Source organism: Triticum aestivum, chromosome 5D (genome assembly GCF_018294505.1).
Source record: "Triticum aestivum cultivar Chinese Spring chromosome 5D, IWGSC CS RefSeq v2.1, whole genome shotgun sequence".
NCBI lineage: Eukaryota > Viridiplantae > Streptophyta > Magnoliopsida > Poales > Poaceae > Triticum > Triticum aestivum.
This window is the reverse complement of record NC_057808.1, coordinates 440888202-440912558: the sequence shown is the minus strand read 5'-3', so window position 1 is coordinate 440912558 and position 24357 is coordinate 440888202. Positions and strand designations below refer to the sequence as shown.

Sequence of the window (24357 nt, the reverse complement as noted above, 5' to 3'; positions counted from 1 at the left end):
GATCTGAGTCTGGCCATTTGGTCTATACGCACTAACCATCTACGTGGGAGTAGTTATGGGTATCCCGACGTCGTGGTATCAGCCGAAGCCTTCTTGACGTCAGCGACTGAGTGGCGCGCGCCGGATTGGACTGGAACGCCACTAGGCTAGGTCTGCTTCCGGCCGCGTACGCAACGTGCAGGTGTGCATAGGGCGATGGGCCTAGACCCCTGCGCGCATAGGGTTAGACCGGCGTGCTGACCTCTCTGTTGTGCTTAGGTGGGGCTGCGACGTGTTGATCTTACGAGGCCGGGCATGACCCAGAAAAGTGTGTCCGGCCAGATGGGATCGAGCGTGTTGGGTTATGTGGTGCACCCCTGCAGGGAAGTTTATCTATTCGAATAGCCGTGTCCCTCGGTAAAAGGATGACCCGGAGTTGTATCTTGACCTTATGACAACTAGAACTGGATACTTAATAAAACACACCCTTCCAAGTGCCAGATATAACCCGGTGATCGCTCTCTAACAGGGTGACGAGGAGGGGATCGCCGGGTAGGATTATGCTATGCGATGCTACTTGGAGGACTTCAATCTACTCTCTTCTACATGCTGCAAGATGGAGATGGCCAGAAGTGTAGTCTTCGACAGGACTAGCTATCCCCCCTTTATTCTGGCATTCTGCAGTTCAGTCCACTGATATGGCCCTTTACACATATACCCATGCATATGTAGTGTAGCTCCTTGCTTGCGAGTACTTTGGATGAGTACTCACGGTTGCTTTTCTCCCTCTTTTTCCCTTTCTATACCGGATTGTCGCAACCAGATGCTGGAGTCCAGGAGCTAGAGATCCCGAGGATGATTCTACATGGAGTTCGGCTTCGAGGAGTAGTTAGGAGGTCCCAGGCAGGAGGCCTTGCCTTTTCGATCGTTGCTACTTTTGTGCTAGCCTTCTTAAGGCAATCTTGTTTAACTTATGTCTGTACTCAGATATTATTGCTTCCGCTGACTCGTCTATGATCGAGCACTTGTATTCGAGCCCTCGAGGCCCCTGGCTTGTATTATGATGCTTGTATGACTTATTTATGTTTTAGAGTTGTGTTGTGATATCTTCCCGTGAGTCCCTGGTCTTGATCGTACACATTTGCGTGCATGATTAGTGTACGGTCAAATCGGGGGCGTAACAACAATAAAGTAAATAAAAATATAGAATCATACTCCATATTAATTTGCAGTATCTAAATCAGGCACACATATGAAAGTTTAAGAAAAAACAAGGCAATAGGATTAACCCGTGTCATCCCCATTCAACATTCATTTATACTGTTAGGAATGCCATAGACCACTTCTAGCAATATTAGCAATGCGAGAATAGAAAGACTGCACGAGAACAGATTCATAATCTAATTGTTGTTGAATGCATAGTTAGGTAAGAGGTGAATAGATGGTTCTCATGGATGAGCCTATGGCACACCATTTTCCTTTGCAAAAGAAATAAGCACTATTTTAGGCATTTTGTTTTACCATGCAATTATATTTTAGTCAATCTAGTCAGGTACGAAATCAAACTCAACTATTTTAGCCTAAAAAGGAAAATGGGTTATGAGAGGCTATTAATATCTATATCTCGTCTACCAAAACATACACATGACCACTATTAGCAAATTGGAGAGAGATAGAGAGAGGGTAGAGAAAGGGAGAGGGAGAGAGAGGGGGAGAGAGAGATCTTCTGAGAGGAAACAACATGTCAAGTTGGAGCTATCGGAATCAACATACATAGCTGGGTGAGGACGCCGGAGAAAGACTAACGCCGTCTCGTGCGATGCGCTGGCACCTAGTCGTGCTCTTGCTCCTCACCAACATCTAATGGAAGTTGGTGTTAGGATTAAAAACCCTAGCGCAACGGGCACGCCGAGCACGACGGATCAGGGGACTTGGTTGTGGAAGAGCGGCCGAGTGAGCGAAGGAGAAGCGGGAGGCGCGAGATTTGGCAACCATAGCGGTTTGGGATGACGCATCGGCAGAGGCGTAAAGGCGGGGAACTTGGCTGCTCTTCTTCGCCTTAATCTGCCGACAGAAGCGATGGGGGGAACGGGAGCTCAGGGCAACAAATAGGAAGAAGATGGAGCGGTGGCGGCGCGACGGGAAGGAGGGAATAGAGCAATGTCACAAAGAAAGGGGAGGAAGATAGTGCGTTTGGGAAGGGGAGAGAGCGAGCAAGAGGGGACGCGTGGGTGGGGCGACGACTAGGGTTTAGCACGGGGAGCTGCTGCCTTTTTTATATCTCAAAAATGACAAAACTACCCCGGTGGGGGCATGGAATTTACGAAAGGGTGCAACTGAAATTTTATCACACGACTAAGAACGACCTGGTAAATATCCGACGGCTCACACGAGATCAGCCCGAGATGGGCCGGCCCACGTCGCGCTGTGATTTCAATCAAACGACCCAAAATTGGTGGCGGCTAGGGTTTAGCACGGGGAGCTGCTGTCCTTTTTATGTCTCAAAAATGACAAAACTACCCCAGTGGGGGCATGGAATTTACGAAAGGGTGCAACTGAAATTTTATCACACGACTAAGAACGACCTGGTAAATATCCGACGGCTCACACGAGATCAGCCCGAGATGGGCCGGCCCACGTCGCGCTGCGATTTCAATCGAACGACCCAGAATTGGTGGCGGCTAGGGTTTAGCACGGGGAGCTCCTGCCTTCTTTATGTCTCAAAAATGACGAAACTACCCCGATGGGACATGGAATTTATGAAAGGGTACAACTGAAATTTTATCGGACGACTGAGAACGATCTGGTAAATATCCGACGGCTGACACGAGATCGGCCCGAGATGGGCCGGCCCGCATCGCGCTGCCATTTCGATCGAACGACCCCAACCCAACCCAAACCAAACCACCCAAAAAAGAAAAAGAAAAAGAAAAAGAAAAAAAAGGGAGCAAAACCGCAGCGCACCAAAAAGTCTACCCACCCCGAGCACGCCCCCCGGCACACGCGATACCCACCCGCAACGCCCCTGCCGCGAAAAGAGCCGAGGAAGGAAAAAAACAGAGCGCAGACGCCCCGCCCCGCCCCGCCGCGCCGCGCAATGGGCAAGCAGCAGCCGCCGCCGCGGCCGGCGGCGATGTCGGCGCCTCCCCCGGCCCGGCGGAAGCGGAAGAAGAAGGGCCGGCCCTCCCTCCTCGACCTCCAGAAGCGCAGCCTCCGCCTGCAGAAGCTCCAGGAGGCGCCCCCGCCGCCGCCGCCGCCGCCCCAGCAGCGCCGCCCCTCCACGCGCCGCAACCCCGCCCCGGAGGACGACTCGGGCGACGACGACCCCCGCCGCGAGAAGAAGCTCCGCCTCGTCGTCGGCCTCCACGACGGATCGGCCAAGGTTTGCGCCCCGCCCCGATCTGCGCCCTCCCCGCCCGAATCCGCGCGGAATTCGCCCAATTCGCCACGGCCGGCGCGCGGATCTGCGCCGCCGCGCGCCGCCCGAGGCGCCCTGCCTGCTACCCCAGGCGCGGAAAGGGGCCTCCCTCCTCTGCCCGCGCCCCCCTATTTATTTTACTGCCCGCCCCACCCCTCCCTCTGCCGCCGCGACAGTGGTCAACGCCGCCCGCCTCACCCTCAGCCCTCGCTCCGCCAATCATTCGCCGGACAAACCAAAACCCTGGCTCGCTCACTCCCTCGCTCGCATCCCCCGGCAATAATTGGCGCCATTTCTTTTATGCATCGGAGCTTTTAAAGGCGTGCCTTTTTTTGGCCTGGTTTCCCCCTGCCTTTCGCGCCAAATATTTTCCCCGGCGAGTCACGGCAGGATACAAGTATAGGATCTCTCTCAGTGCTCGCTCGGTAACCGCCACTTTTTCTGGCGCCTTTTTCCGCCCCGGGTCTCGCGATTTCCCCCCAAGGATTTCTGTGTGGATATTTTAAAATGTGTCTACTATCTTCTTTATTTATCTTTTGCTGCTGCAGGGAGAAAAGAGGAGGACAGCGACGGATGGGCGTGAAGGTCGGTTCTCGAGCCCCCCTGCCTGCTCTCCTCCGATGCATTTATTCTTCTTCAGGTTTCCGGAAGCAAAATAATACTACAGTAATACTGGACGACGAATGTGCACGAACAAAGATGCCATTTTTAATTCCTGTAGTACCGGTGGATGCATTCCAGTTTGTTTCCTGTTCAATTAATTAATGCTGATTGTTGCTCCTCTGCTCGTGGCTGGATTTGTTCATTTGCACAGAGCCGTCAGATTCCGGCCCCACGACGCCCCTGCCTGACAAAAAGTTATTGGTCTTCATCCTCGATAGGCTGCAGAAGTGAGTTGCTATGCCCTCTCTGCTTCTTCTTCTTCTTCTGCTGTTCCAGTTTCTGTAGCATCTTATCTGAGGTTGGTTTCCTGTTTCTGCGCAGGAAGGACACATACGGCGTATTCTCAGAGCCGGTTGATGATGAAGAGGTTTGTGTTACAGGACTGGATGTTTGTTTTCATGGTTTTGTGTTCCCGCAAGCTGACTGATTTGCTTGTGATTGCCAATGTACTGTCAGCTGCCCGACTACAGAGATATTGTCAAGCACCCCATGGATTTTTCGACAGTTAGGAAGAAGCTTGATAAGGGGGCATATGCCAACTTGGAGCAATTTGAGGTCAGCGTGGAATCTTTTTTATTTTTGGGGTCATGCTGTTTGACCTTTTCTGCTTTAATCAGCTGTTACCGCAATTTGGTTGACTTAGTTGCTAGGTCAGCTAGATTAGTCATCACCTCTGTGAGGCTAATGTGCTTTTCCATGCTGATGTTCTTCTTTCTAACACAAGGCCTCGCATTTATGTTCGAGATTCTTATAGATCAGTAGTCAGTTACTAAAACTGTGGCGTCTTCTTGTTTGCTTGAAAATATATTTTGTAATGTTGCCTTTGGAGTCTTGTATCATGTTTTGCTCCGCCTTTTTAGGAACAGATATTCATTCTCTTGGATCCTCTGCAAAGGACTCGAAACTAGCGCAAATGCATAAATGGAAACCTAAGAGTTTTGCTTCTAAATAGTGTTTCTGACAATGTTCCATGTGATCAATATCTTCTGAACTCAAGCACTCTCAAGGGAAGATATAGAACTATATAAAGCACAACACTTTTCAAGACCAGTACAGTAAATACAGTTTAATTTGTAAATACAGTTAACAAGTTTCTTTCAATGGAAAACTGAAATCTATATGAAGGTATCTGTTATAGTAAGTGAAGGGAAGCACTTATGCTCGTAGGTGTTACTGTTATTGATTCCATTACTGGATTATGAATAGGGCTGTGTAAGTGTTTATATTCAATGAATATATGCTGCCGTTGTCTTTCTGTATCTGCATATCCACTTATGTCAAAGGTTGTTTAAGTAATTTGGGTGCTAAGAAGTCATGTAAGGTATGTAATATTGTATATACTTCCATAAGGATAAGTAGCAACACAGGTAGAAAGAAAAGTACATTTAAATAAACTATGAACTATTCTCAATAAGTGCTTGTTAGACAGGCAAACCTGTAAATATGTAATTTTTCTAATGGAAAGAATGCTCTCATAATTGTATATGAAATAAAAGTGTTTTCATACATTTGAGTCAAGATGAAATGACGCTTTGTTTAGAAAAAAACACCAGTGCATGGATGCTTGTGCAATATTCACTACCAAGTTCCATTTTCTACTGCATGTATAAAGATCTTGTACAGGCACTGCTTATGTTACTTACGGTCAAAGATGTAGAATAAGATAAATCACAAGTACTTCAAAAAATGGAATGCTTGTACCTGTGACCTGTTATGAAGTTTGTTGTAGCAGTACTCAGCAACAAGGTGTATTGAACTTTAGATTGAAGTTATCAGTTGTTTGTTATGTATGAGAATGATCATTTTTACTTCTAGAGCTGGTATATTAAGCTCTCTGTGCCACCATTTCTACTTGATGTAATTACTTGTCTGCAGCCACCTCTCTAATCACTTGAAAAATATTGGATCTATGTATACTATAAGCCTGTAACCAGCATCACATATCTGCATTTTCACTGAACATTCGATTTAGTCTTACCTCAGATCACTAACATCATTTCCTTTACCTTGTTTTATGACTTACTTTCTTTTAAACCATGGCCTTGGTCATGCAAGTCACACCCCAAGAACAAGTAGCACTTTGACTCGCTGTTGAATCCTGGGTGTGCTAATACTTAATTTGTAATCAATGGTTAACTAAGCTCATAATATTATTTGTATTCTACTAAGTTCATTCAAAATGACATAGATTTCCTATTTACAGGACGATGTGTTTTTGATAACCTCGAATGCCATGTCCTACAATTCACCAGACACAGTATACTATCGACAGGTCAAATCTTGAACCTACTTGTTTGATGATTAATTTTATGATGTATTTTTTCTGTAAACCCATGGGATGCAGTGCATATGTAACATTCACATGTGATGCATTATAGGCACGATCTATTCAAGAGGTTGCTAAGAAGGACTTTGAGAATCTTAGGCAAGATAGTGATGCCAGTGAACCAGAACCAGAACCATTACCAGAACCGGAACCAAAACCACAGCGTCGAAGGGGCAGGCCTCCAAAGAACGCTGTCAAGCAGCAAGTTGAGCAGCCACCAGCAGAACGTGCTACCGCAAACTTTTCTGCGGCAGCACTTGCTATGGCTGGAAATAGTGGACTTTATGCGCACTCAGGGTTTGATATACAGCGGAGAATTGCAGATGTACTGAAAGCTTCTTTTGCCAATAGAAGCAATGAACACAATTGGTCCAGTGAGCGCAAATTGGAAAGCATTGAAGATTATTCAGGTTTCTTTTATCATTTTGAGAACTCAGTTTTCTTAGAGGGATATTGCCCAAGAATGTCTTCCATCCAGATTTGGCTAATCTGTTAACCCCTTTAACATCATTTGGTACCTTCCCTTTGTCCCAGGGTCTGGGAGTAAATGGTCAGGAAAAATGGGGAAGAAGCCACTTCCGGTAGAAGAGAGTCGCCGGACTACATATTATCAGAATCAACCATCCAGTTCAATGTATGAGCTGCCAGTGGCAACCTCATACAACGGGACAAGGAAGGTTCTTGTACCAGTTGAGTTTCCAATACAAGTCACCTCCCCTAATGATTTATGATATGCCAATATAGTTTTAGGTTTCTGCTGACTTTGCTGAACAGCAAGATGATATCACTCTCAGTTTAACACAATGATTTTTTTTATCAGATTGGTGCTCAGTTGCCGCAGGCCTATTCCCGCAGTCTGGCACGTTTTGCTGCACAGCTTGGTCCTGTTGGTTGGGAAGTTGCATCGAAGCGAATTGAACAGGTCATTCCCCCTGGAACAGCATTTGGTCGCGGGTGGGTAGGAGATAGCGAATCACCAAACTCATTTCAGCCACCTGTACCAACTTCATCTCCGATACCAACACCACCACCAAGCAGCACAGCGGCATCGAGTGAGCAGAAAACTGTAGATGATCCTGCAAGCGCAGGCCATTCAACAGGGCCTCATGCAGATGCTGTGTCACATGCGTCTGCCAATAACGCTCAGAGGATCGATTCTCAGGCAGTACCAAGCCCGCAATGTGGATCGTTGACGCAGGTTCCAGTAGACCGAGGTGAACATTCCGTTGAGCTGAAGAGCAGCCATAATGTTGAAGAACGGCCCACCATGCACCAAACTGTGAATGGTTTTAATGCTGTGCCAGGTGCTAACCTTGACTATTGGTTTCTATTGGTTTGCCTCTTTTCTACATCCCCTGTTCCTTGCACTTCAAAAGATTAGTAACTCACTCTTATCACTGTTTGGTCTTTGCAGGGTCAATCATGTTTGCACCTACCGCGCAGCTGGTCGCGAACCGGATGCAGACGCATATGGCCGACTGATAGAGACCCAAGCTCGACATGGATAATTTGACATTTGGACGCATGATTCTGGCCACGGTTTCGCGGGCACCAAGCAAGGACTTTGCTGAATCATATTGTGCTCGTTGATTTTTTTTTCGAGTCGCTGTTGCTGTGCCGCACCGTGGCCTTGTCTCTCCATTGTTTGTTTTTCTTTCGAGAATGGGTATCTCCATTGTTCGTTGTCTGTGGTGTAATTGCTTAGTTACTTAGGAGTTAGAATAGCATGCAGATTGCAGAGATATGTGTGTAGAGGGTATTAAATTAAGTCGAGTTCAGAGATTCAAAAAAGTTCTGATGTTGTAGAAACCACAGGGGAATCAATCTGTATATGTTATATTGAGTGTTGTGGTATTGTTGCCACAGTTGGTCAATCGTCTGTCTAAAGAAAAGAAAACTTTTAATTTGCTAACAAACTCTCAGGTTGGTGATATTTTGCACTTTCAATCTGAAATAGGGTCACACATGCAGAGATTGGTATGATCTTCCAGGCTAAAATCGGTCACACATGCAGAGATTGATATGATACGCTTTCAGCCTGAAATTGGTCACACGTGGAGAGTCATGGCTTGTTTGGGCACAGACACTGTTTTAGAATGTTCTAGCAGCATGTTCAACCTGTCATATGCAAATACTTTTTTTTCATGATAATATGTGCCTTATTCATATGATAGGTCAAGATACAAGTCAGGTAGGCACCGACAAAAATAAAAAGATAACTGATCACTAACCTTGCACAAAGGACCGCCAGTTAAGAAGAAAAATTACAATCAAAACCGAAAAATCTCTGAAGGTTGACACTTGTCACACTTGTAGCTTTCAATTGGTTCACCGCACTTTTAGCAAAAATTCTAAACTTATGGAAGGTTTGCTTTGCAGACAAACCTATAGGCGTCGATGTCACATTCCTGCTTCTTCTTTTTATACAGAATAGGCGCCCAAAGAGATCTCAATTTTTTTTTAACATGGTACAATCGAAGTCGCTCACATACACGAGTATACACACCCCTATAAATGCACGCACACACATCGTACTCCTATAAGCACCTCCGAGAGGCTGAACCGGCTTACAAAGTCACCACAGGCGCCTTGCAGTCGACAGGAACGTCTCCTCCCACTGAATGAACATCGCCGGAAACCTGAAATAAATTCAGAAATAATCCAAGCACCAATGTGAAGTCTAAGACGTGAACCCTGGTGGGCTGGGGATATCATTGTCCTTCTAACCATCCGATCACAGGTTTGTTTGGAAGGGTATCTCAAATCTGATAAGTAAAAAAGCCAGTGCAATGGACAGCTAAACGCAGAACAACCATATAAAAACTAAAACTAAATTCGAAATATAATAGCTTTATTTGTCCTCCAATTGTACATTGTCCACTGGTTGTTAAAAAAATGCGCTGAACCAACAATAAAGAAAAGGGACACCTGCAAACACCCTCACATAGTAGGTTGGATTATAGCCCCACACAATACAGGTTTGCAATTGATCACCACTGGTCCAGAGAGTTGAAGAAACCAAACCATGCCACATAACAACAAGGAAGACGATGCCAAAGTCATTGCACCAATAGTCAACCACATGCCCTCCTTGATGGACACACAAACTGCTAAGATCTAAGAGAGCAAACAGATCTAGCGATAAGAACTTTGTGTTGGATATATTAGCATTTTTGTAATTAATTTTATGCATAAACAAATCATGATCATAGCAAAAGCAGTGTTAATATCATATTGATATTTACACATATGAGCACATACGAAGTACTACCTCTGTTCCAGAATATAAGGTGTATCAATTTTTGTGCAAGTCAAACATCTGTATCTTTGACCAAGATTATAGAATGAAATATCAACATCTGCAATACCTAATAGAGAAACTATGAAAACATTTTTCATGATTGATCAAATGACATAAATTTGTATTGTAGATATTGATGTTTTTAGAAACTTGGTCAAACTTTCACATGTTTGACTTTTGAAAAACTAATACACCTCATATTTTAGAACGGGGAATATAGAACAGGAACAAAACAACAAGTATGCCTAAAACATGATAAATAAAAGATAAACATATCATACTCACCAGTTGGCCAGAACAAAGCCGCCGCGGCGACCACAACATTTTCCTCATCCTCTTCATCATGGTTTTGGCGTTGGTGGGTAGGTTGAGTAAGTAGTTGAAGTAGTGAGAGGTTGGGTTAGGTCCACGACCGAGTCAATAGCACCCAACGGTCTGACGGTTCAGATATGGCTGTTACATAACGATTCCGTTAATGAATCATAATCAGCTACCAATTAAATCTGTAATCGGAAAAAATACAACACACATTACACAGGTTTGAGCATGACACGTATCATTCACGAAACATGACGCGCACAAAGGCGTGGCAGGCAGCGAAGGAGGACGCGCGTGTACCACCGTTCTTCTCATGCTCTAATAGCATGTCGAAGAGAATCTCTTATATGTGGGCATGAACTCTCCTTCAAATCCGGGGTGATACTAAACATACCCCCTTGTCATGAAACCCCGCATGAGCCTTTGACATTTTTCATGAATTATGTATATATATCTACTAGTAGAGCATGGTGCGTTACTCCGATTTTTTAGTCCATCCAACCTAACATTTCATCCATTCTAATATTACGTGAGGTGCTACTAATAATTCACAGTCCAAAAAATAAATGAAAACGGTTCACCAAAGCCATCCTGGCTACTCGGTTGGGCCTTGCCCATGGTCCGTAGCGGCCCAACAAAGTCGGCCCAGTAGTACAGTCGAGAGGGTTCGTATATATTTAGTCCCATCTTGCCCAATTTATATACACTAGCAAACATGACCATGTGTTGCAACGGGAGAAAAAAAATCTCCCCCCTACACACACTGGACGATATCAGCAAATTCCTTGAAATCTCCACAAAACAAACAACATGATAAGTGTCGTGCAAAAACGTAATGGTTGAATATCATATCTACTCAAGTTAAATGGGGTAGAAAACATATATAATAGGATTTTTCAAAATACTCCATATAGAGAAGGTATTAATTAAGGTGGCACCATAAACACAATTCTATAAATAGTTAATATGCAAGACAATTGCAATCTGAAATATACACATTTTTCTGAGGAATTTCCATATATAACATGTTAGATTTGGAGTCAGGATTTGAAAGATAATGAATATTTTAAAACGCAATTGAATTTGCACCAAAAAGAGAAGCGAAAAAGAAAAAGGGGCGTGGCTATGGTCAAACCCAGGTCACTTGGGTAGTCGAGTGAGGCGTTAGCCACTGGCTTAGCTGTGTGGATGTGAAAAATTAGGGTTCACACTGTATATAACCTAAAGAAAACGGTCTATCCAGTGTAAAGAATCGTTTTTTTTTTCACTTACTGGTGGCATAGTGGGTAATTATTGGCAATTTTAGGGGCACTTTCCATGACATACCGACAGAAACAATAGCCCCTTTATTATTAGGTATAGATAGCAAAACGGCGCTTCGTTGCAACAGGAGAAAAAAATCATAATCTTCAATGGCCATGACCACATTTTGCTGCATCACCGAGATACACTATCACTCTCATTTTCATGAAATCCTGAACAATTTTTGAAAATAATGAACATTTTTTAAACTCGTGAGCATATCTGAAATCGTGAACATTTTTCAAATTCGTGAATAGTTTTACAAATTTCGAATTTATTCTAATATCGTGAATATTTCTTGAATTCATAAACATTTTATATTATTTACAAACATTTTTTTACTTTTCATTTTTAAAACATTTTTCTTGAATAGGAGAACATTTCTAGAATCGACGAACATTTTTTTGGAAATTGTTTGGTGGAACAACTTTTGAAATTCAAGAACATTTTTTGAAATGCATGATCATTTGTTGAACCAACTAAAATTTGATGAATCAATAAAGTGTTTTTCAAGTCACGAATAGTTTTTGAATTTTTAGGTTATTTTTCAATTCATGAACATTTTTGAATTGGCGAAATTTTTGTTCAATTTCATAATATTTTTAATACACGGACTTTTCTAAATGAACATTTTTTGATTTTCCGAATATTCCTTTTCAAAATTACAAACATTTTTTTGAATATGCGAACATTTTTTGAATGCACAAAAATTTATGAATTAAGAAATATTATATTCCAAAATTCTCAATTTTTTAATTTTTCGAACTTTTTTGAAATCCGAAATTATTTATTTATTAAAAATACAAAGATGGAAAAGGAAAACAGAAAATAAGAACCAAAATTGAAACAGGCTGCTCGGTCATGGGTCGGCCGAAACAGGCGCGCTGGTTCTTCTCCCAGCGTGCGAAACGCAATAGAGAAGATTCCTACTACATGGGCCGGCATATGCGGGGATTCACCTGCGCGAAACTTTTTTTATCATTTGTATGTGGCATCAATTACTAAAAATAACTTATAGGTGGGATTGGTGGGTAATAGTTTACAATTTTGGAGGCAATTTCGGTGAGGTACCGCCGGAAGCAATAGCACTTTATTATTAGGTATAGATATAGATATATGAGTTGAAATCAGCAAGCCACCTCAAGAATTAATAAGATACGTCTGCGAGAACGAACAAACTACGCATGTGATGGCGAGAGAGGCCCTTCATCTTTCTCCTAGTTTTACCATTTATGATGTAATCCCTGGTTTTCTGATTGAATGTGTTCAGTCAGATATGAACTCGCCTAAGAATGAATAAAAAGCCACGAGGGCGTTTTCTCAAGAAAAAATAGCAGTCCAAAAAACTAAATGAAAACGGTTCACCAAAGCCATCCGTCCTACTCGGTTGGGCCTTCCCATGATCTGTAGCGGCCCAACGAAGCCGGCCCATCAGCACAGTCGAGAGGGTTAGCATATATTTAGTCCCATCTCGCCCAATTTATATACACTAGCACATATGCCCGTGCGTGTTAACGGGAGAGATATTTTTTTTGCAAGCAACAAAGATAATTGACGTGTCATCCAAAAAAGGGTCTCCACAATGGTAGGCGACAGAGTAAGGAGTTATGGTCCTCTCGCTGGACATGTTTGACATGGGAAATCTTGATAGTGGTGGGGTTGGTCGGCGTGGTGGTGAGCACCCAACTCATGCCTTTTTCCCTCCGGGTCTGTTTTCATCTTCGGGTTGTGCATGCCTCCTCATTTGGTGGCTGCACGGCAACCTTCGGGATACGGTTGCTTCGACCACTCTATCATATGACAGCATAACCAGGTCGATTATTAATTGCAATGCATAAATCATGTTTCATTAGCATAATCAGGCATGAATGTCCTTACTTTTTGATTGTTTATTCTCTTTGATTATTTGAGTGCTCAAGTGCCTATAATTTTGCTCTAATTAAAGCCAAACAACATATTATCTTTTATTAGCATATGCCCATAATTTTTTTCATTTATAGTCAACCAACATAGAACGACCACGCACCACTAACCTATGGCCAGCGCGGATATTTAAGAAAATGCGAACAATTGTTTTTTGAAAATTTCAATATTTTTGGAAAAACACGAACAAAATTAGAAACATTAATAGATTTTGAAATTAACAAACAATATTTTGAAAACATGAAAATTTTGTAAAACACAAATATTTTCGAATTTTTGATTTTTCAAAAGGGGAGCATTGAAAACAATTTTAGAAAATGTTTTCCTAGACGAAAATATTATGTTGGATTTGTGAACATTTCACTAAAACAGGAATATTTTAAAATATGGAACATTTTATAAAATGTAATTTTTATTAAAAATCTGAAAGAATTTTTTAAAAACACAAACATTTTTTAATAAACGTGAAAATTTCGAAACAGGATTTTTTTTAAAAGTTTCATATATTTTTCAAATCAGGAACAAATTTTTTGAATTATTACAATTTTTTGAATATTTAAACCAAAATTGAAATTCTGAATATTTGTAAATTTGTACTTGACAACAAAAAATAAAAATGAAGATAGAAAAAAGGAAAAGGAAATATAAAAGAGAAAGAGAAAGGAACAGAAAAAGAAAAGTAGAAATAGAACATCGAAAAAGGGGAAACGGGCCGACCCAGTCTTAGGCGCCCTATGGGTAGCTTCATCTATTTATTGTTCGACGCGACAAATACGGTCTTCCCAACTGCTTGAGCAATCATAAATGGGTTGGTTTCGTTGGGCCGGAGCGCGCGTGGCCCAATTACAGAATTCTGTACAAACCTTTTTTTCTTTTCTAGCGTATAGACGCATAAAAGGTTAGTACCACCTCGAATAGAAAAAATAATCTTTTCGACGGTGAATCGATGAAAGAGAAACGCACCTTGCTTTATTAGTAGGTATAGATTTGCGAGTTGAAATCAGTAAGCCACCTCAAGAATCAAAGATACGTCTGCGAGAACGAACAGACTGCTAAGAAACAAGGATTAATGGAGAGGAGAGACCCGTGACTCGTGATTCATGTGCATGATGGAATGAGACTGCTCAAAAAGAAGGAAGGTGACAAACAGACTCCTAAAAAAGAAGGAATTAATGGATTCTTTTTTTTTGCGATCAATTCAGAGAGCTTTATTCCATGAAAGTATTTCTCGGACAATCAGCCAAAAAGATGGTTACCAGGAAAGGTGGTGTTTTGTCGAGCCAACTCTCGGTCACATTCAGAGTGCAAGCACGCTTTGCACAAAGATGTGCCGGTAAGTTAGCCGACCGATTTACATGCTGAATTTTAAAAACAGAAAAATCATAAACTAGCTCTCCTATTTCTTCTAAGATAGAAGCCATAATTGAACGGGAATTGTGGCGAAGTGTCACCAACTCCAGGCAGCCCACCTCCATGATCACATGCGAGTAACCTCGAAGTGTCGCAAAACGAGCTCCTTCTCGTAGTGACAAAGCTTCGACGATCAGTGGGTCTGAGATACCCACGTATGGCTTGCTCCAGGCTCCCAAAAGTGCCGACGAGGAGCGTGTTACGCCGCCCGCACCGTCTCTTCCATCAGCAAAATTTAGAGCCCCATCAGTAGTGATCTTGATGACTCCTGGTTCCGGTGGCCTCCAGCCATGCTCCGGCAGAACCGTAGGGAGGTTCCGTGGGAGTTCAAGGAGCGCGAGAGCCTCCTTGGTAGTTCTGAGAGACGTAGTCGGGTCTCTTCCTTCCTCTCCATGCTTGATACGATTGCGAGAGTGCCATATCATCCACATAATGGTGATTATTTTTGCTCGATCGTCCTCTGCAAAACGTGTATCACATAGAATATCCCGAGAGCAAGAGTCCGGGTGTAAACGAGGTAGTCTGATGCTGAACCGAGCAGAAGCTTCCTCCCAGAAGCGTTGTGCGTGAGAGCACAAAATAAGAGCGTGCATGAGGTCTTCCTCCTTTGCTAAGCAAACGTTGCATCGGTCCACAACTTCAATATGACGGTGTGTGAGAGTGCACTCATCTGGAAGGATCCTTCTTAGTACTCTCCACCAGAACACGCGAACTTTTGGGATAACTTTGAGTTTTCACAAAGCATTCCACATCTGTTTTTCACCTCCTGAGGTGCCGATAGCCGTCCCTTCTTCTAGAGCTTGACGCTCGTTCTGAGTCACTAGAGCACGATACGCCGATGTAACAGTGTAGTTGCCTGATCTTTCAAAGGCCCAAGGATATGAATCATCACCCCCCACGCCTAATAGGTATATTAAGAAACGCCTCGGCGTCTGGTGTGATGAATGTTGATCGCACAAGCTCTTGCCGCCACGACCAATTGTCCACATCAATCAGGTCTGAAACCAATTGAACATTGGTGTTCAACGTCTTCAACATAGGGGAGATAGAAATAGTTCCGGGAATCCATTTATCTGACCAGGCATCGATGGAAGTCCCGTCTCCAACTCTTTTTATTAAACCTGCATTCAAAGCTTCCCTGGACGCAATGATCGCTCTCCAAGTTGCAGAAGCAGATTTGGGAACGGCTGCATGCATGAAATCCGTTTCAGGGAAGTAACATCCCTTTAATACTCTTGCACATAGAGAATCCGCGTTAGTTAAGAACCTCCATCCGTGCTTCCCTATAGTGCAAGATTGAATTGATGGGGTTCATGGAAACCCATGCCTCCCTTGCACTTGGGTGTCGCAAGATTTTCCACGAAACCCAGTGCGTAGCATTCTTGTAAAGAGAACTTTTCCAGAAATACATTGCCATGGGAGAAGTCAGACTCTTACAGACTTTCTTGGTGAGTAGAAAAGTACTCATCGTGTACGTGGGGATTGCCTGAACCACTGACTTCAGTGGTGTTTCACGTCCTGCACATGCCAGCAGCTTCTCAGACCATCCCTGCATTTTACCACGGGCCCTCTCCCCGATGTGATCAAAAGTCCCACTTGAAATAAGTCCAACAGCGCAGGGGAGGCCCAAGTAGCGCTCGCTGAACGCCTCCACTGCAATGTTCAGGATGGCTTTCAGCTGTTGCCTCAACTGAGCTGGTGTGTTCGAACTGAAGTAAATTGAACTCTTTTCATGGTTAACACACTGCCCCGAAGCTTCTCCGTAATTTCGAAGAATCTCATTCAGTCTTACAACACTTTGGTTGGTTGCACTGATGAAGGTCAAGCTATATATCATCTGCAAATAAAAGATGTGTGACCCAAGGTGACCTGTAACTGACTCTAATACCTCTGTCAATATGTCCACCATTATGGTACTTGAGGAGAGAGGAGAAACCTTCAGCACATATTAAGAATAAATATGGCGAAACCGGATCACCTTGTCTGAATCCACGGGAGGGAGTAAAACAGGGTAGCAGTTCTCCGTTGACACAAATAGAAAACCATACTGAAGATACACATTTCATGATTAGTCGGACAAAGACCATGTTGAAACCTAGCCGAATTAAAATGGCCTCAAGAAAATGCCATTCAACTCTGTCATGGGCCTTCAACATGTCTAGCTTGACAGCAAAAGCATATTTTTTCCCTTTCTTCCGCCTTTTCATTGTATGCACACTTTGGTATGCCACTAAGACATTGTCAGTTATCAAGCGACCGGAAACAAGTGCACTTTGCTCTTCACTGATAATCATACCTATTGATCTCATCCGATTGGTAGTGCATTCGGTAGCAATTTTATACAAAACCCGATAGAGAGCTATCGGTCTATATTGGGTGTCGTACCTTCAGGATCAAAGTGATGGAGGTATCGTTTAGGCCTGATGGTAGCTCACCTCCATTCAAAAAGTCTAGCACTGCCCGGGTAACATCATTACCAACTAGACTGCAATGTCGTTGATGGAAACCGACAGTAAAACCATCTACTCCTGGCGCTTTAGAGGGAGCTATTTGAAAGAGTGTCGAGCGCACTTCTGCCGCAGCATATGGCTTTGTAAGATGAGCATTCATATCCAAAGATACCTTGGCTGGCACATGGTTAAGAAGTTCGGTTGCATCCGAAAATCCCTGGGATTCATATAGGTTTTGATAGAATTGTTGAACCTCACTCTTATGCTCGGCTTCACTAGCACAAACAGTACCATCTTGCCGACGCAGCCCTTGGATTCTGTTCATTCGCTTCCGTTGCGCTGCTTGTGCTTGGAAATAAGATGTGTTGCGGTCACCTTCATGTAGCCATGGCACTCGCGAACGTTGTCGCAACCAAATCTCCTCCAGGTGAAGGGCTTCCCGTAGTTGACAGACAATAGCTCGTTCTTCCTCCGTCGGTCCCCGGCCAACCGAGCGGCATATGAGCTTGTCTAGCTTCTTCTGCAGCTGTCTAACCTTGCGGGTGAGGCAGCCAAATTCCCGAGAGCCCCATGGTTCTAGTGTTCTCTTCAAAAGATCAAGAGAATCAGAGATGCCTTGTAGACCAGGGTGGCGCCTAGCTTGCTACCACGTTCCCGTGACAAGCTGTTCATAATCTACATGTGATGCCCACACATTCTCGTATCTAAACAGTTTCTTGGCTCTCGAAGTGTTGGGAATATTCTCTTTTATTTCCGCTACAACATAGCAATGATCAGACTCTATCCAAGGTAGATGTCTAATTCTGATATGCTGAAAATGTTGCCGGAAGTCCTCATTGGCAAAGGCTCTGTCTAGCCTTGCCTTAACGTTCGCTGCACCTGACTGACAATTGTCCCTAGTATAAGTTGTACCAGACCATCCCAAATCTTGAAAGGCCACCTCGTCGGTAACTTCTCTGAAGCTCTCATTCGGCTCTCAGGCTGCGCTGATCGGCTGAAGTGTTCACATGCATAGAAAATCTCATTAAAGTCACCCACACAAATCCAAGCCAAATGCGGCAAGGCGTGCAAAGTACGCAAAAAAGATAGCTATGATGTCTATCCTCGACTCTGGGCACTCCGTAAAAACCAGTGAACCTCCACTCAAAAGAGTCTTGGTCCTTATATTTCACCATCACATCTGTGTGTCCAGAACTAAAGTTCTTTAATTCGACAATTACATCTCTAGTCCAAAAGAGGCCTAGGCCACCACTTCACTACTAGGAAAAGGCCTATAGCTAATATGGACACTAATGGCGCACCACACATGTGGTGCGCCACTACTATATACTAATGGCACACCATGTGTTGGTACGTCATTAGTGTCCAAATACTAATGGCGCACCACATCCATTACTAACAATTTTTTTTCAAAACTAGTAATGGCGCACGAGGGGATAGTGCGCCATTACTAGTTTAACTAGTAACTAGTAATGGCGCACCACACCCTCGGTGCGCCACTACTAACAATTTTTTTTATTTTTTTTTCAAAACTAGTAATGGCGCACCAGGGGACATTGCGCCATTACTAGTTTTAACTAGTAATGGCGCACCACACGCTCGGTGTGCCACTACTAACAATTTTTTTATTTTTTTTAAAGTTAGTAATGGCGCACCGTGGGTGTGGTGCGCATTACTAGTTTTAACTAGTAATGGCGCACCACACCCACGGTGCGCCATTACTAACTTTGCCCAAAAATTCCACCGAATGCACCCCCATGGACCTCCTTTTCAGTTTTAGAAAAAATAAAAGAAAATGATGGAAATGTCAAAAAAATAAAATAAAATAAGTTTCCCATGTGATATGTGGTCTAATTGTTGGGAAAATTTACAATTATGAATTTCGACTTTATTTGCAAAATCCCTCTGGAATTTGTAAAATGGACATAACTTTTGCATACGAACTCGGATTAAAAAGTTTTTTATATGAAAAATCATCTACTCGAAAAGTTACATACGATTTGGACCAGGGGAACCCTGTTCAACATCTTCGAAATCCCCAAAAACCTAACAGAACGAAAGATATGGGGCTTTTAAGATCTAGAGGGGAAAAAATGAAAAAAAATTCAAAGTTACTAGTAACAGAAAAAAATAGGATTGATACGTAAATGATGCGCCACTAGTAACAGAAAAAAATGGTGCGCCACTAGTAACAGAAAAAAAATTTGGTTTCAAAAAAACTTTTCTTTTTGGATTTTTTTACAAAATATGATACGTAATATGACCAGGAAGTTTGAAATATTTTTCCAAAATTTCATCACACTCATGAACATGAACAAAGTCCTAGACATCAACAAGGTTTAATAGGATTGATATGATAGATATATCGACAAGTGCCTGTGAAGTGAGCTGGTGCTGGGGTTGGATAGAACTGCGAAGTTAAGCGTGCTCGGGCTGGAGTAGTATGAGGATGAGTGACCTTTTGGGAAGTTTGACTATGGAGTGCGATTTGACTTGAGATTAAGCCATAGTGACCAGAGATTAAGAAAAAAAGAAAAAAAAATTGAAAAAAAATATTTCTGAATTTTTTTTGAAAAAATGTTAGTAATGGCGCACTTCTATGTGGTGCGCCATTACTAAGTCAGATAGTAATGGCGCACCATGTGATGTACTAATGGCGCACTACCTGGTGCGCCATTAGTATACCAGATTCTAATGGCGCACCACAGGTGCGCCATTAGTAAAAAATTCTAATGGTGTGATGCTAGTGACGCACCTGTAGTGCGCCATTAGTAGGCAAAACAGGTGCCCCACTAGCAGGCCTTTTCCTAGTAGTGCTTAGGCCAATGCTATCAACAGCAAAACATCCACCAAAACCTAGCTGATTCTGCAAAGCTTCAACTCTCTTCCCTTTAATTTTTGTTTCCATGACAAACAGGAGAGTGGGGCCTTCCAGCTTCACAAATCTGCGAAGCTCTCGAACTGCCTCGGGGTTCCCAAGCCCCCGGCAGTTCCAACTAATACAACTCATTGGGCTGGGCAGGACCGATCGCCGGTCTCTGCCAAATTTTCTGGTGTAGGCTTCTTCTTCTTGGGCTCTTTAACGAACTCGTTGCCATCCTCCTGGCCAGTTGTGTTTGTAGCCGAGTCCTCTTGAGCATCGGTGCTCGTAGTAGCCGTAAGCAGTAATTGCTTTGGCTTGTATACAGCTGTCAGGGCATCCTTTCTCTTGTTGCGTGTCCTCTCCTTGTTTTTCACACGCGAGACTACCTCGTCCCCACCATCAGGTTTGGTCTTGGTGCTCGAATTCCTTATTCCCTGTTTGCTAGGGTCCGAGCTTTGTCCCCTGGATGAATTATCACTAGCCGCTTGTTTCTTGTATTCCTCAGGGGCTCTCAACATCGGGTCAAAAGGCAGTTCACCCTTCTCATCCCTGGTACCTGGATTGTGGCAAAACAGATCAGAGTGGCCAAGGCGTCCACATGAGAAGCAGAAGTAAGGTATCTGCTCATATTGGATATCATAAGAATCTACCTTCTTCCTCCTCGCTGAATCAATAAGGATCCATCTTCAGAGAGGCTTGTCAACCTCGATAGTAACTCTGGTGCGAAGATAGCCTCCGTTATGATTTGCGCTTTCAGCTCCCTTATCAATCATCTGAGTGATCGGTAAGGACCATGTATCGTCTCTCAAATTGTAGGGCAGATTTAAAACCCTAGCCCACACCTGGAGCTTGTCAAACTTGACTTCATCTGGCCGCATGCAGTCGTTGAACTCGGCCAAGATTACCACGTGTTTATTCAGGTGCCACGGCGATCTGGCCCAAATCCTATCTCGATCCCTCTGGGTCTCAAACTCCGCAACGAACATGTTTGTCCCCATCAAGCGGAATTGCATTCCTCTCGGATTTCCCCAAGCCGGCCGAAGAGCATTGCCAATGGTCTGGATATGGTACTAATTGCGACGTAGGATCTTGCCAGCCAGAAGCCACTTCACCGAACCTCCGTCGACGCGATCATCGATCACGAGCGGAGTTACTTCTTCTTCGGAGATGTCCAGCTTCCCCAAGGCTTCCACAAGCTGTGGATTCGTGAGACATCTTGTGCAAAGAAGGAAGGAATTAATACCTAGGATTAGGAATTAATGGATTGTAAAGAAGAAAAGAATTAACATCCGGGATGGAATGAAGGAATTAACTTAGAGCCTGATTATATCGGCGCGCGCTCATGCGGATGCTGCCATGCACTTGGCAAATTAAACGGGATTTGTGATTCGTGATCTTTGATTAAATCGGTGGCTTGGACGTGAGAACAAACAATTATTTAATTATCCTCCAAGATGCGTATGTATCGAGTGAGATGGTTGGGTGTACAGTGGTATCTCAGTACACCAGGGTTTAAGTCCCGATGCTCGCATTTATTCTGGATTTATTCAGGATTTTCGGCGATACACTTTCAGTAGGAGGAGACGTTCCCGTCGACTACAAGGCACCTATGGTGACTTCATAAAATCTCAAGATGATATGCCGACTCAGTCTCTCGGAGGTGCTCATAGGGATAGGGTGTATGCGTATGCGTTCATAAGGGTGAGTGTATGCGTGTTTATATGAGCGCTTGCGTTTATACTGTTTAAAAAAAAGCTGAATCATGGGAGCAATCCCGCTACTTTGGTGCTTATTTTTGTCATGGTCCTTCTGCTTTGGTGCTTTTTTTGTCATGGTGCGGAGTTGGAGAGTACGATCAGCCCTTTGAGCCGCCGGACAGACCTGTCCTGCTGCCGCTTGAGCTTCGTAGCCGAGCCGCCTCCGCCGCCTTGGGCTCCGACTGCTCAATACCAAGACGGAGAGCCTTGGCGTTCTTCCGACGGAGCCGCCGAGCGTACTCCGCCGTCGTAAGCGACCGGCGGTAGACCCAAGCAAGGAGCCACTCGTCCTCGTCGGGCTCCGGCGGCAACCCGCGGCGATGGCGCACGGACTACTCCACGACGTTCGTCTCCCTTGCCGCTGCCTCTCGCGGCATGCGACGTACACCTCTGATTCCGACGTGCACGTCCGGGCCGGCGGCGTGGGCACTAGCACCCACTGCTTCCCGTGTGGAGCAGCGGCCGACAGGGGCGGGGGCCGGCGTGGGGGTGGTGCGGAGTTGCGCGTGGGCTGGGAGGAGCCAGCTCCGGTGTCCTCACTGCACCGGCAGGGGAGAGGCGAGGCGGCAGATCCGGAACTGCCCCCGTGTCCACGTTGGAGCTCTCGAGGGCAATGCGGAGGGCCAGCTCCTCGTCGACATGGTCGCCGGAATCGTCAGAGCGGATCGAAATCGGAGAAATCGGAGTAGGGGGAGAAGAAGAGACGGAGCGAGAGCGGAGTGAACTGAGCTAGGGTTTCTGGATCTTGTTACTTGTGGGCACAGAGTGGGGTCGGGGTGGGTCGGGCTGACGTGACGGACGCGCCCGGGCCACCGCATATCCGCCTACATTTGGGCTGGATATGAGGGATGCCGTGTAGGGGAACGCGACAGAAAATGAAAATTTTCGGTATAGCGAGCACACCCAGGACCACTATGGAGACTGCATACAAGGTTTGATCTGATCCGTACCGACTCGATGCGCAGCGGAAGAAGAGTCGGTGTAGATCGTCGGTGCAGATCCCCGCAGCTAGGATTTACAACCTCCCAACCGCGAGGATGTACTCCCTCTCCGGACAGCCCTTCGGGAGGCGACCGGACAGTCCCCCGGACAATGTCGCGGACAGCCCTTCGGGAGGACCCTCGAAACTCGGACGGAGACTCGGACAGCCCTTCGGGCAAAAGATCGAAACTACAATCTCTCTACAGGGTTGCACACATACGGTGTTAGCTATCCGGCAGGGCTTCGCCGTCCAGAACTAGTTCCTGCCGGAACCCAGACAGCCTTACGGCTCTACGAAACTCTTTTCGTGGGAGGGAGAGAAGAAGCCAGATAATGCATGGCATGTGTATGAGAGCAAGGGATGAGGATTGGGCTGCCCACTCCTCCTCTATTTATAGGAAAGCCAAGGGGTAGGGATGGCTCACAAAAACCCAAAATGCCCATGCAAATGTCACACATGAAGGGCATAATGGGGAGTGAAGTGGAGCTCCATGGAGCCCCACACATGTGGCCGGCCAACCCCCTTGGGGGACCCCCATGAGGAGCATGCTTGGCCCCCAAGCCCTTCTAGAAGCCTTTTGGAAATATCCCAAAAGGTGACTCACCATAAAATATCCCAAAAAGCACTTTCACTATTCACGACGACATTTTTCAGCGTCTGTTCGAACTGAAAATATTTATGTGGGCTTAGAACATTTCCAGTACCCACCAAAATTATTTTCAACGCGTTCCGAAACAATTCCGGTTTAGTGATTTTCATCTGCGAAAAGCATCTGAAGTGGCTCCGGCAGCTCCGGAACATTTCCGGTTTTTATCTCAGAAAATTCCAAAAAGCTTCCAGAATGATTCTGGCACCCTCCAAGAATTATCAGGCATGTGCCGAAACCAATTTGACTTAATGGTGTATCCCGAAACAACTTTTCGGTATCATCGAAACTTATCCGATGACCTCTCTCTGCGGTACGATTCGCTGTCCGAACTTTCGGTGTCCGAAACTTTTTCGGTGATTTTCTCTCATACTCCCTGTCTAGTATTCAGCAGATAGATGACCCTTAAGCGTGTGACCCTATAGGTTCGGTGAAGTATAGACATGACCCGGAACCCCTTCCGATCAATGATCAACATCGGAGCCGTGGACACCCATATTGACCCCTATACCCACACGAATGAATATTCGAGTGAACCTCCAGTTGTAGTGAGCTATTCCTATTGCTTCACGATATGTCACAAACACCCGAGGTGAGATTTATTGTATCCCCGTGGACGAACAATTTGTCCACCATGCAAGTTACCTCGTTACCGGTTCTGTTCTCTTTTCTCGTTTCCGTGTTCCGGCATCCCAGTGATCAAATCACAAGGTGTCTGGCCAGACGATTATGGATACCGTAACAACGAGAGGGCCCGAGAATATCTCTCCATCGTCGGAGGAGCAAATCCCAATCTTGAGCTATCTCGTTACTTGCCATACTTTTCCGTGAACCCGTAAGCCGCCGTAATAGCCACCCAGTTACGGATGACGTTTAACAAACCCCAAAGTTCACAAAGCAAGTACGAAGGAACTCGATACTCTCATGGTCTAAGGAATTATGCAAACATTAACTATCTCTGTGTTATTAACCATAAACTTGTGACGAAAAGAATCTCATAGCATAACATCAATTTGGGT

General features: G+C 44.6%; 1 protein-coding gene across 1 annotated transcript; it reads left to right on the top strand.

The window, feature by feature from the left end:
• Positions 1 to 2707: 2707 nt before the first annotated feature.
• Positions 2708 to 8260, top strand: LOC123122526 (serine/arginine repetitive matrix protein 1). Its single transcript, XM_044542727.1, has 10 exons — positions 2708 to 3361; positions 3946 to 3982; positions 4212 to 4287; positions 4382 to 4427; positions 4517 to 4615; positions 6264 to 6332; positions 6439 to 6796; positions 6921 to 7075; positions 7207 to 7690; positions 7801 to 8260. The coding sequence occupies exons 1-10, from the start codon at positions 2723 to 2725 to the stop codon at positions 7866 to 7868; spliced, it is 2031 nt and encodes a 676-aa protein (XP_044398662.1). The 5' UTR covers positions 2708 to 2722; the 3' UTR covers positions 7869 to 8260.
• The last annotated feature ends 16097 nt before the right edge of the window (positions 8261 to 24357 follow it).

Coding starts and splice junctions, on each gene's coding strand:
- LOC123122526 (XM_044542727.1), top strand. CDS start 2,723: ATGGGACATGGAATTTATGAAAGGGTACAACTGAAATTTTATCGGACG. Junction 4,616..6,263: donor CCAACTTGGAGCAATTTGAG/GTCAGCGTGGAA, acceptor TCCTATTTACAG/GACGATGTGTTTTTGATAAC. Junction 6,797..6,920: donor AAGCATTGAAGATTATTCAG/GTTTCTTTTATC, acceptor CCTTTGTCCCAG/GGTCTGGGAGTAAATGGTCA.